This window comes from Gadus morhua, chromosome 4 (genome assembly GCF_902167405.1).
Source record: "Gadus morhua chromosome 4, gadMor3.0, whole genome shotgun sequence".
Taxonomy (NCBI): domain Eukaryota; kingdom Metazoa; phylum Chordata; class Actinopteri; order Gadiformes; family Gadidae; genus Gadus; species Gadus morhua.
Window position 1 is genome coordinate 38,917,929 of NC_044051.1, and position 13,312 is coordinate 38,931,240.

At 51.3% G+C, this 13,312-nt stretch overlaps 1 protein-coding gene across 1 annotated transcript; it reads left to right on the plus strand.

Moving 5' to 3' along the window:
• Nucleotides 1–2,508: 2,508 nt before the first annotated feature.
• adamts1 (ADAM metallopeptidase with thrombospondin type 1 motif, 1) lies at nt 2,509–11,514 on the plus strand. Its single transcript, XM_030353444.1, has 8 exons — nt 2,509–3,646; nt 4,898–5,238; nt 5,635–5,767; nt 6,338–6,795; nt 7,144–7,330; nt 7,777–7,955; nt 8,652–8,827; nt 9,144–11,514. Exons 1-8 carry the CDS (start codon nt 2,977–2,979, stop codon nt 9,874–9,876), a joined length of 2,877 nt encoding a protein of 958 aa, XP_030209304.1. The 5' UTR covers nt 2,509–2,976; the 3' UTR covers nt 9,877–11,514.
• Nucleotides 11,515–13,312: the final 1,798 nt, after the last annotated feature.

Sequence of the window (13,312 nt, forward strand, 5' to 3'; positions counted from 1 at the left end):
TATTCCATTTAAACTAAGTTTTAATGTAGTTCAACCAATCATTCAGTATTCTGATGTACTACTTTCATTTGTTTCGGCGTCCTTTAAAAGTTGGCTTTGTCAACAAGCAAGAAAGAATAACATTACTCTTTTATATCGTTCACAAACAACTACACAAACACATTTTGAGAAACCCAGGAATAGTGTAGTGGCCACACAATGTTGGACTCCTGGCCCAAAGGTCCAGAGTTCGATACCCCAGGTACACAGCCCTTGAGCATGATATCCCAGATCCAGTGGCAGCAGCTGCTGATCAAAAATGTTGGTGGGGCACAGTAATAGACAGGGGGTCTGGGGTCCCCCCCCCCCCCCCCCATAAAAAAATTGAATTTAATAGATTTGATTTTCTGTATTGTGGTGCATTTTGGGGATGGCCAATACTTCCAATGTAGTTAGAAATATGGGACAGTTGCTTAATTGTTTATATACCACAGGCCGAAAGACTAAATTAATATGTAACTTACTTGCTCCTTTTAAGTATAGCATTGCTTGGGGAGTCCATTTCCTCCACTGAAAAGGGTGGAAAGTGCATACAACTCTCTGCTAGTTAGCGATCTATCTCTTCTCTATGTAGTTGTGTTGCGCGAATGCTGCTGAGGGAGGTAGCCTATTTGATTGATTCGCTGAATTGTCCAATCATGTGGTGATAACAAAAAAGACAAGCGATACCATTGGCCTGGGGCGCACACTGGTGCGACCCGGGGCGAATTTTCTGGCTCCAACAAAAAGCTGTCACTGCTTGATAGACAGCAAAAAGTTAGCGAGCTTACATTGACTTCAACTTGGCCGGCGCCCCTGACCTGGAGGAAGGCTTTATTTCGAATGATAACTAGCCTAGCCCAAATCATTGACGTTCAGACGCATTTAAATGGTCACTGGCTGGCAGTGACAAGTACACAATTAAACGAGGATAAACGCTATGTATTTTTGTTGATTTAGTTCGTAATGATAATATTTTATTAATAGTTGGCAGATATATTCAAGTGAATATTTCACGGAGGGGCGGCGCCCCCTATTGACCCACCGCCACTGCTCAAACCATTCCTACTCCTCAATCACATGTCAAAGGTCATATTTGATGAAGGCCTTTGCCTAACAAAAGCCTAATAGCTTATGTCCCCATAACTCTCAGGACAGTCTTGTAAATAGGCGCAGTCTTTCCCTTATGCCCTGAATATCTTATCAAAACGTCCACATAGTGACATTCCCTCCATCCATCCATCTTAAATTAGTTAATCAATGGTTTCATTTGTATGCCTCGGCTGCGCCCTGGCGGTTGGAGACAATAAATCATTTGATATACGTTATCAAATGTGATGTTGACGCGCCCTCTGGTGGCCGTGTTAGGAACAGACGTCCCGGAACGGATGGACTTCTAGACGGTTCCCCGGCTCCATGCCGCCCCCTGCTGGAAGACACCGACGGTGCAGCGTAAAACTTATTCGCCTGTTGCTTTTTAAGGTGGCGTGCGGACCACTGTTAAGACGCTAGATAGGTCAAATGTGAGTTTTCTATTCGATTATTGTGTTGTATTATAGTATTATCATTTTTTTTAATCAATTTATGATAATGAGTGTTGAGTATTTGCATCCTGGTGTTGTTTGAATAGACCAGAGTAGCAGGCCTGTAGCATTTAGAACTTTACTGATCTGAAGAGAGTAACAAAAAGTGCATTAAACACTTGATTTCGATTTATTTGTAACATATATTTGTACATATTGTGTATACTATTTCTCATGCATTCAGTGATCCACCAAACATCGATAAGGCTTGTAGAGGATCTTAACTCATGTATGAGGGAGGGGGAGGGGGGCGGGGAGAACCTGGCAAATCGACGTCTCCGAGTGGACCAGAACCCTCCGGTCCACCTTAAGTGAGCCCACTGCCCCATGCTGCTCCCCTCTCTCCTCTCCCCCCCTCTCCCCTCGGCTGAGGCGGTGGAGACACGGTGCACCTCAGCCTTATTGGCACAATGGAAGAGAGAAGGCTACGGTTCTCCCCTCCCTCCCCTCTCTCCCCCCTCCAGTATATGGCATTAATAGTCCACATCAGGTGTCTTAACTTCTCTCTACTTTCCTCTAGTTTCCACCCAAAGCACATTTTCAACTGCGCATTTTTCCAATAGCACTTTATTGGTGTGCGTGAAGCAGACCCATGCTTTAACGCACGATAAGAACGACCAGGGTGGAAGTTGGCAAAATAAAGACTTGGTAGACTATTACTTAATAGCGGATTTTGGGTTGGTTGGGGTGACTGTAAACTATTACTAAGAGATTATGAGAAATAACATCACAATTGTAAAAAAAGAAAAAAGAAAAAAAAAGAAAAAGAGGGTACGCCAGCCATGTGATTAATTGTGCTGGCCGTGCGCCAGCTCTTTCACACTTCAAACGGGCCAGGAAAGGGGGCGGGGTCGGGGAGGGGTATATAAAGAGGAGACTCCGGCAGAGGGTCCAAGCACAAGAGCAGGGCACAAAGCTGCAAAGCCGAAACTTAAAAAAGTCAGATCAACAAATAAAACTTGAAGAGATTTTTCTGACAGCTTTGGGTTTTTTTCCTTAACGCGTTCAAACAGTTGGAATTGACCGAGCTTAGGATATTATTTGGTTTTCCTCGTGAAGAATACGCGTTGAAAGTTCATTCTGCATGATATATACGTGCTTTTTTTGCATTGAAGTAATACTTTTTTTTTGCAGAGTTTTGCACTGGATTTGATATTTCTGGAGTCTTTTTTGCACATTTTTCGTGCGTAATTGCGAAGACACTCGCACGGGAACCCAAACGACTCTGTATCAGTAGTTCTTTGCGGGATACCAGCAACGGAATCTACTTTCCCTTCTTCGAAATCGTGTCTTTTTTTTAATTCACTCATTCATTCACTAATTTATTAATTCACGTTTTATTCAAACTCTAAACGGAGGATTCTGCGCGCGCACCATGAAGTCACTCCATCGCTCATCACTCGCGCTATTCTTCACGTTGTATGTCAGCGCGGCGCGCGGCTCCTGGGAGGAGACCACCGCGGTGCCCGTCCGCGTGCCCCCGGAGCCCACACAGGGCCACCCGTGGCGCACGCTCTCTCCGGAGGAGCTGGAGAAGGAGTCCGAGGTGCGGGTCTACCGCCTAGACGCTTTCGGCGAGGAGCTCGTGCTGCGGCTCGAGCCCGACCAGACCTTCCTCGCGCCGGGCTTCGTGTTCCACGTCGTGGGTCGCGGACCCGAGGAGGAGTCCACGGAACCCCAGCCCGCAGTCCCCGGAGCCGAGCCGGGATGCTTCTACTCGGGGACGGTGAACGGGGACGCGCGCTCCGTGGCCGCGCTCAACCTGTGCGGTGGGCTGACGGGCGGGTTTTACCTGCGCGGTCTGGAGTACTTCATCCAGCCCGCGCGCAACGCGTCTGACGCGCGGGAACCAGTGGGGCAGGACGAGGAGGAGGAGATGGTCCACGCGGTCCGCCGCAGAGGTCTCTCGCCAATGGCCGAGGAGGGGGCCGGCGGCAGCGCCAAGTGTGGGGTCAACGAGGACGAGCCGCGGGTGCCCGAGGACCTGGACGCGGAGAAAGTGGTGGACGGCGGAGACGCGTCTTCTTCTTCTGCAGGCGGAAAAGGTACGCGTGGAAAGTTGGATGCACATGAGTGTTCGTGCGTAAAAGATGTGTGTGAAAGGTGGCCATTCCACGTCAAGTTCCCGCTTCAACCTCAAATTCAACTTTTATTTCACAAAATAAAAACGAAAAACAAGTTTGTTATAAAGTTATTTAAATTCTTGGATTAAGTCTTTCATTTGGATCAGACGTCCATCATAATCCATGAACGTGCGCATCGAAAGCGCTGCAGGCTGCACGATGACCGCAAAGGGTTAACCGTGGACCCAGCTACCTTTGACAGCTCGCAGGCCTGCAGGCGGGGGAGGGGAGGGGAGGGGAGGAAAGGGGGGGAGGAGGGGAGCGATGGGGAGGGGACGGGGGACTGTGGGAGGGAGTTACGCCGCTGTGCAAGAGCCCCTCCGAAGTAGAAAAAAAAAAGAAGTACGACTTGTAATCTCGCCTCCTGGTACTGCCTACGCAGCCTAGCACAGGCTGACTTTCATTTTTTTTCCCTCTCAAACAAGAAGGATTTTCTCCCTCGACCGTTCCCTCCCTCTCTCGCTCACTCTCTGCTAAGTTTTCCACCAGAGAAGGTCATTCCAGGAATGTTCTCTGTAGTAGTAGGAGGGAAAGGCAGGCGGTGGGGGGGGGGGGGGGGGGGGCTCGGCTCGGCGGCCCCAGCGGCCCCGGCCGCGCTGAGTCACGACCGGTGCGGGCGCCTCCAGGCACATCCGCGGAGCCCGGCTCCAGCTCCCTCGCTGAGCCCTCGCAAGCCCCTTCCCCCCCCTCCCCCCCTTCCGCGCGCCGCTGCAGAAACGAACCCTTTGTTATCGGTTACAAGCGTCGTCGCCTTCCGTGCCAACCTCATTTAGAAAACGTTTCAGACGGCTCCGCGTGAATTAATCTAGTGGCGAGGTCCTGCGACCGACCGGGTCGGACCGGGCGACATAAGGAACCGAAACGTGTTAGTGGACTGACGTGAAACGAAGCACGCGATGGATGGTGTTTACAAATGCTAATCTCTGTCTCTCTGTCTCCCTCCCTTACCCTTCCTCTCTGTCTGCCTGTCTGTCTGTTTCTCTCTCTCTCTCTCTCTCTCTCTCTCTCTCTCTCTCTCTCTCTCTCTCTCTCTCTCTCTCTCTCTCTCTCTCTCTCTCTCTCTCTCTCTCTCTCTCTCTCTCTCTCTCTCTCTCTCTCTCTCTCTGTGTCTCTCCATCCCTCCCTCTCTCTACCTCCCTCTCTCTCTCTCCTTCCCTCTCCCGCCCCCTCCAGCCCACAGCCGCCGCCGGCGCTTCGTGTCCACGCCGCGCTACCTGGAGATCATGCTGGTGGCCGACCAATCCATGGCCGAGTTCCACGGCGCGGGCCTCAAGCCCTACCTGCTCACCATCATGGCGGTGGCGTCGCGCCTCTACCGCCACCCAACCATCCACAACTCCGTCAGCCTGGCCGTGGTCAAGCTGCTCGTGGTGTACGAGGAGGAGCGCGGCCCCCGGGTGTCGTCCAACGCCGCGCTGACCCTCAGGGACTTCTGCCAGTGGCAGAGGCAGCACAACCCGGCCAGCGACCGCCACCCCGAGCACTACGACACCGCCGTGCTGTTCACACGCACGGTGAGTGACAGGAGAAACCCCCCCCTAAAAGCTACCCGAGACCCTCATTCCCTCCAACACCCCTCCTCCATTGCCTCCTCCATTGCCTCCTTCATTCCCTCCTACACCCATCCTCTATTTCCCCACCCCTCCTCTACGCATCTCCCATTAATCCCTAATGGGATAATGGGAGCTAAAGTACCGGTTTACATTTTTCCACCTTGCTCTTTTTTGAAAGACCTCTAGCTTCATCTTCGGTTGATTCATCTTGTTTTGGGGCCGGGGCGACGTGTTCATCCGTCGATTTTTTTAAGATGCCCAGACATTAAACTATACACTGCGCCCCTTTTGACCACCGTCGATGGATTAGATAGACGTGAGGCATCCAACTGAAGCGTCCTTCCCTTCTTTCCCCAGGACTTGTGCGGCGCCCACTCCTGCGACACGCTGGGCATGGCGGACGTGGGGACGGTGTGCGACCCCGAGAGGAGCTGCTCCATCGTGGAGGACGACGGGCTGCAGGCCGCCTTCACCGTGGCGCACGAACTCGGTGAGGGACGCCGCCGCAGAGGCGGGCTAGCTCACGCGGCGAGCTAGCTCACACGGCGAGCTAGCTCACGCGGCGAGCAAGCTAACACTCGGGGGATCTTGTGAGGTCCTTGATCTTGTGAGGTCCCGGTCTTCTTAAGCGTGGGAGAGCATGGTCTTCTCGAGTATCGTGGTTCATAGTTCTGTAAAGCTAAGTGTAACGCTTGTATAGGAGAGTTTAGTCCTAGCTAGTGTAGTACAGCGTTGTATTCACAAGTATAATAGAATAGTCCTCACTTGTTTACTAGAACGTGTAGTGGTCAGTGTATTGGTCAGTGGTCAGAAGTATTTTGCCATTCACTGTTCAGTCATTTGGCAGACCAAGGTATCAAAAGCGACTTACAGTAAAGTAGCTAGCTTTAGCACCATAGGGGGGTAAGGGCAACTGGCTCAAGGAGGGTGCGGACATTGGGGCATCAAACCCAGTACCTTCCCAGTACCTCAGACTACACACCCCTGCGCCCGACCCTAGACTGTAGACCCCCTGTCCCCCTCAAATGTTAACGTCTCCGTTCCCCTCGCCCGCTCCCAGGCCACGTGTTCAACATGCCCCACGACGACGCCCAGCTGTGCTCGGGGGTCAACGGGGACCACTGGGGCTCCCACATGATGGCCTCCACCCTGTCCAACCTGGACCAGCAGCGGCCGTGGTCCCCCTGCTCCGCCCTCATGGTCACCACCTTCCTGGACAACGGCCACGGCCAGTGCCTCCTGGACAAGCCCGCCGCGCCCCAGCTGCTGCCGAGCGCGCTGCCCGGGACGGTGTACGACGCCGACCGCCAGTGCCGCCTCACCTTCGGCGAGGGGTCCCAGCACTGCCCGGACCTGAGCACCACCTGCGCCGCGCTCTGGTGCACCGTCACCACCTCCAGCGGGATGCTGGTGTGCCAGACCAAGAACTTCCCCTGGGCCGACGGGACGGCGTGCGGCGCCGAGAGCTACTGCCTGGCCGGGCACTGCCTCGCCAGGGCGCAGGCCGCCAAGCACCAGGTGAGGGTCCATGGCGTCATGGCAAGGGGGGGGGGGGCGAGGGGAAGGAGGTGGATGGATGCTCTATGTTAGCATAGAGCATCACTATGCTAACATTTCCCCGAAAATCGTTTAATGGGTTTTCATTTTCATTTAATGTTTTTTATTATTTTAGGTCATTAAAATGACAATTTTAGGGAGAATGCTTTTAATTTTTAAAAATGAAATGGGAAATAGTTTTGTTACATACCAGAATAAGAAGCTAATTTGAATAGAAGCTAGTGAAGTGAAAGTTAGAAAATCGTGTTTTACCAAACCTCTGTGAGTGGGCGTGCAACGGGACTAAACGTAACCCTCCTCTGCTTCCAGACGCCGGTGAACGGAGGCTGGGGTCTCTGGGGTCCGTGGGGGGACTGCTCCCGAACCTGTGGCGGCGGGGTCCAGTACTCCCACAGGGACTGCGACAGCCCCCTTCCCAAGAACGCCGGCAAATACTGCGAAGGGAAGAGGATCCAGTATCGCTCCTGCAACACCGACGTCTGCCCAGACAATAATGGTGAGGGCTCTTTGACGCGCGGGACTTCAGACGCTAGCCATTAGCTGACCTGCCACCTGTTGGACATGGCAAAATGTAAAGCGAACCCAAAAAAAACAAGAAATTGGACCGTGTTTGGTTTTGTCGCCTCGACGTGACTTTCCTCCCCGAGGTGAAGAAATCGCCTAGAAGTCCTCTTTTCCAAATGTTTACGAAAAATGCACACCATATGTTTACCGTTCTCATATTTATCAGGGTTTGACACGCGCGTCTGAAAACTGATACGTCTGGCTGGACAGCCTCTTTATATAAAAGCCCTGTTTTTTCCTGGCGTGCTCGTGTGAAAGTTAGCACGCGGGGTTAGGCAAGAGCGAGCGAGGCCATATGTCTGACACCTCTCTCTCTCTCTCTCTCTCTCTCTCTCTCTCTCTCTCTCTCTCTCCCCTCCTTTCTTCTCTGGTTCTCAGGACTGACGTTTCGAGAGGAGCAGTGCTTGGCACACAACGACATGTCGGGTCACATGACCTTCAACTCCCGCGACGGCGTGGAGTGGGAGCCAAAGTACTCGGGCGTCTCGCCAAAGGACCGCTGCAAGCTGATGTGTCGAGCCAAGGGCACAGGCTACTTCTTCATCCTCAAGTCTAAGGTGAGCGGCGGAGAAGGGCCAGGGGGGGAGTAGGGTTTGGGTATGGCTAGGGTAGTGTAGGGAAGAGAATGGTAGGGGTAGAGTTGGAGTATAGTAGGGCTAGGGTAAAGCAGTGCTAGAGAGAGGTGGGTTAGAGTAGGGAAGAGTAGAGAATAGTAGAGTAGATAACAGTTGGTGCAGGGTAGAGTAGAGATAGTTGGGTTAGAGTAGAGTAGGGAATAGTCGAGTAGAATATGGGTAGAATAGATTAGGGAAGAATAGAGGAAAGTTTGGCTAGAGTAGAGAGGAGTAGGGGAAGAGTTAGGCAGAATAGATCCCAAGTGACTAATATGTTCTGTGTTATTTGTGAATAGATAAGAAACGAACACGAAACCAACCGAAACCGATAGAGAACAATAGAGTAGAACATCAGTAGCAGTGCAAAACTGCAAAATCTGCAGCTTCCCCCTTCTCTGCGTCTAGTATCATATGCGGCAGTAAAAGCCCAACTCTACTTGCACCGACAGGAAAAATCGCAGAGGTCAGCAGCTGCTGTAATATCTTCCAGCCCCCAGGGCAACGGCCTCATTAGCCCTAGCCTTCAATTCATTAAGTCTGTTCTTCCAAGAAAAGTTTCCTCCCTTGCGTCTCCTCTGCGTGTTGCGTAACTCAGTCATTCAGCTAACGGTGTTATTCGCGTCCCTCTGCTGCCCCCAGGTGGCAGACGGCACTCCCTGCAGCCCGGACTCCACCTCGGTGTGCGTGCAGGGCCAGTGCGTCAAGGCCGGCTGCGACCGCGTCATCGGGTCCTCGCGCCGCTTCGACAAGTGCGGCGTGTGTGGAGGAGACGGGTCCGCGTGCAAGAAGGTGTCCGGCTCAATGGAACACGCCAGGTGAGACCGCAGTTAGATATAACATTTACTAAGCGGCTGATCATTTGTTTACACAATTTTAATATTATAAGTAATTTTAAGGTTAACATCTATTGTTTATTGATACAAGTAGAGGTTATATCATTTACTTAATGACATTTAAACTTTTTTTTTTATTATGAATGAAATAAATATTAAAACTTAGATAAATAATAATGATACAATAAACACTAATACTTTTAATACTATTATAGCACTATGACTAATATCAGTGGCGCAACATATCGGTGTCACCAGAGGCGTATTTTGACCCTCTCCCCTCCCCTTCCCTCCCCAGACATGGCTACCAGGACGTGGTCACCATCCCGGCCGGCGCCACGCACCTCGACGTCAAGCAGCGCGCGCCGGGCCACGGCCGCCCCGACAACAGCTACCTGGCGGTGCGCCGCGCCGACGGCGGCTACCTGCTCAACGGCAACTACAAGCTGACCACGCACGAGACGGACCTGGCCCTGCGCGGCGCCGTCCTGCGCTACAGCGGCTCCGTGGCCACGCTGGAGCGCCTGCGCAGCTTCGCCCCGCTCCCGGAGCCGCTCACCATCCAGGTGCTGTCGGTGGGCGCGGCCCCCCGGCCCCGCGTCAAGTACAGCTACTTCGCGCCCCGGGCGGCGGGCTCCCGCGGCGGCAACGCGTCCCGCCGGCCGTCCATCAACGCCATCCGCGAGGTGGGCGTCGCCGAGTGGACCCTGAGGGAGTGGGGCCCCTGTTCCCAGAGCTGCGGCGGCGGCGCCCAGCAGCGCGAGGTGCTGTGTCTGGACCCCCAGGGCCGCCCGTCCCGGGAGTGCCCCGAGGAGCTGCGGCCCCCGGGGGCCCGGGCGTGCTCGCCGCAGCTCTGCCCCGCCTGGCTGCTGGGGGCCTGGTCGTCCTGCTCCGCCACGTGCGGCCGCGGCTACCGCAAGAGGGCCCTGCGCTGCCTGGGGCCCGACGGGGCCACGGTGGGGCACGAGAGCTGCGAGCTCAAGGGGAGGCCGAGGCCCCTCCTGGAACTGTGTCACCAGGGGCCCTGCTAAGGCTCTAGGGGGGGGGGGGGGGCCCTCGCCGGACTCCTCCTCTGTCCTCCGCTCCTTCATCCTCCTCTTCGTGTTGTGCGACAGCGACTCCTTCACCGAGACGGGGGACTCTGCGGTGGTCAGGGGCCCCCTCCACTGAAGGGCCCCTCCACTCAGGGGCCCCCCCGCCACACAACAGGGGCCCTCTCAAGGCGGCGCCCCGGTCCCCACGCGGAGCAGAGACATTCGGAAAAAACAAACGGGCGCCGACATCGTGAACGTCGGACGCCGACGTCGGAGTCCGTTCCGTCGAGGTCCAAAAACCCGATTCTTCCGACAGAGGCGAGACGACCAAGAGTAACTATGACAACCAGCAGCTCCCCCCCCCCCACCAAACCCCTCCTCCCCTGCGCTATTCTGCGGTTGAAAAGACGATGTCAACATTCGGGGGCCATTTTGTTGCGCCGTGACCCGAGGGCGGGACAACAGTACCAAAAAAGACTGCGTCGAAGCGAGCCGGGGGAGTGGGCTAACTCCGGCTACGGTCGAGCCCCAGGCTTCCATCCAGGGGTTTAGCAGTCCATGGGCATTCCTGATTTAGTAAACAGAAAACAGGTGCTACTCGCAATGCCAATGCCATGCCTTTTGTGTGTGTGTGTGTGTGTGTGTGTGTGTGTGTGTGTGCGTGTGCGTGTGCGTGTGTGTGTGTTGCTGCACACGTGTGTATTTTGCATGGTTGTGTTGTTGTCTGTCCAAGCTGGGCTGGACGGACGCACAGACATTAGGGGTAGGGGGAGATTTTTTCCGCAGGGTGGTCCCTTAGTCGTACACAGTTACGCGAACCCCTGAAATATCTACGTTCATACATATATAAAAACAGAAAACTAATGAAAGAGACTAGACATATAAATATATATATATTTTATCGTGCTCAAGCCATCAGGAATGGAACAAAAAAAAAAATGAATATTGGTTCGTTGTTAGTGTTTTAAAAATGTGTTTTAAAAAATGTTTTAACGTTCAAAATACTTGAACCAGTCCATCTTTGTTTATGCTACGCATGCTAGACACTATAAATAGATCACTGTCATGGCCGTCGGCACATCGTTACGTTGAGGTTTCACTACGTCTGTTCAGAAAGAAGACCAGATTTTCATTATTGTTGCTGTTTATGTTGTTTTTTTCTTTTATAGCCATATCTTGCCCTAATCTACATACTCCTTATAAGGACATTGTGGATGCACCAAAGAGGAGCGCTTGTATGTGTGTGTGTGTGTGTGTGTGTGTGTGAGTGTATGCGCAAGTTAGCGTGAGTGTGTGCGTGAGAGTGTGTGTGTGTGTGTGTGTGTGATTCTAGAGGGACTCTTCTCTTATACTACTTCATAAGTAAGTCTCTCCCGCCTTCTGAGAAGGCATGTTTTGTTGCTGTTTTGTTTACCCATCGTGGTTTTCATCTTTCCTTTTTGTACAGAATACCTAATTATTTATTTTTGTACAGCCTGTTAAAATGTACTCATGAGGCTTTGTGTTTTTTGAAAAAGTAATATTTTCTATTTGATATTGAGAATCACAGAAGGATTAGAATAAATAGAGTATTTATACAGTATTATATATATGTGGTCCTAAATACATGAATAAAGTATTACATTGACCTGTTCACTCAAGTGTCTTGCTGATTGCTGTTCAAAATCACTTCAAAATCAAATCTTCAAAATCTAAATTCATTCAAAATGAGTCAAGGGTTTATCTTAACTAATAAACCAACAAATAATACTAAACTTAATTTTAGCTCATTTAAAAACGATTCATACATTTAGCCAGCAGGGGGGGATTTCCATTCGACCAATCAGAGCTCATTCCTGCAGCGCCCGCTTTATTAGAGCAGGCAGAGAGAGGAAGCGCCTATGGAGACCGCAAACCTTCCAATCAACTAGACTCGGGCTGAGATTGCCTTCTCTGTGCAAGCCCTGGCATGTCGAGGTAAGCAAGACGGCGCATCTCGTTCCAATTACAGAGGCCTGCCTTTGGCTGACACACTAAACGTTGAACTCCCTGTGGAGGTTGAAGCTGCAGCCGGCGATAGACGGTAGTTCCACAAGGTCCTTATGTTTGGAGTGCCCTGATGGTTCCGTCCACTAGGTGGCGATAGTTCCCCTTCAGTCTCTGTTTTAGAAATGTTGGATTTGCCCACGGATGTGCATTGTAAAAGCAATGTTGTCCTGGTTAATACAGTTCATAGAGATATACAATAGATAAAATATGTGTTTGCCCTCTGAATTATGCAGAGGCATTGGGTGGCTAAACTTGCCCTTCAAACCTCTTAGATCCTTTAGTAGACCTGGTAGGCTACTCAGTTTGTAATTCTATTATATTTTTCTTATATTCTAGGCTATATAATTCGCTTTGTTTTTTAATCAAAGCGCATAGGGCTACCCTCGATCAAAGCAACCATGGTTAAGTCAGGACTCCAATGAAAGATGGTTTTCCCCCGTTCCTCTGGACCGACACACAAAGGAAGTAATTAGGCTGTAATTATGGCTGGCGGAGATTGGCCCTGTCTGTTATTCAAGATTGACATGTTTCTGAGAATTACCCCAGCGAATGTTGCAGACCCGGGTTGTGTCTTTAATCCTTTTTTGATTGGTTGGTCGGTGGAAATATTTCCAGAAAACTAATACCAAGAAATAATGTCTTCATTAACTTTGAAACCTTTTTTAATTGTTTTATTGTTTCTCCGGGTGGTTTTACCTGCATGCTTGGGTTTACTGCGGGGGAATCGTAACCTTCATCTGGAAGCCATCATGGGTGATTAGTCTTTCCGTGGTGGACCACCCGGAGAGACCAAATAGCGTCTTCTCCTCAGCAGTGTTGCCAGATTGGGCTCGATATCCCGCCCAATCTGGCCCAATATGACAACACTACACACACACACACACACACACACACACACACACACACACACACACACACACACACACACACACACACACACACACACACACACACACACACACACACACACACACACACACACACACACACTCCTAACTCCTAACTCCTTCAGTGCCGAGTCTTACTACTATTATGGTCTGGGCCATATGTTGTTTTTATGTGATCTGCTTCACACACACTTGGTGGTGTGTGTGTGTATTGTTTAGCATTACACAGCTCTTGAATATGAGATATCTTACAAATATTTAGGTTTCACGTCTTTGAGGGGGAATTTACTTTTTTACGATAAGCAAACGAAAAACGGTTCTGTTACATGAAAACAATCAAACAAGAAAAAATACTTTGGATGGCAGTTGGTAAATCATGGCGTAGGCCTACTGTAAATACGTTCAAGAACCGTCAATAACAATAGATTTTCTTGAGGCCTTTTGGGGGGGTTAGTTTGGGAGTTGTTTATGAATCCCTTGGTGGGGTGTGTCCAAATTAACTCCAGGCTACACGACAC

Coding starts and splice junctions, on each gene's coding strand:
- adamts1 (XM_030353444.1), top strand. CDS start 2,977: ATGAAGTCACTCCATCGCTCATCACTCGCGCTATTCTTCACGTTGTAT. Junction 3,647..4,897: donor TTCTTCTGCAGGCGGAAAAG/GTACGCGTGGAA, acceptor CGCCCCCTCCAG/CCCACAGCCGCCGCCGGCGC. Junction 6,796..7,143: donor CGCAGGCCGCCAAGCACCAG/GTGAGGGTCCAT, acceptor CTCTGCTTCCAG/ACGCCGGTGAACGGAGGCTG.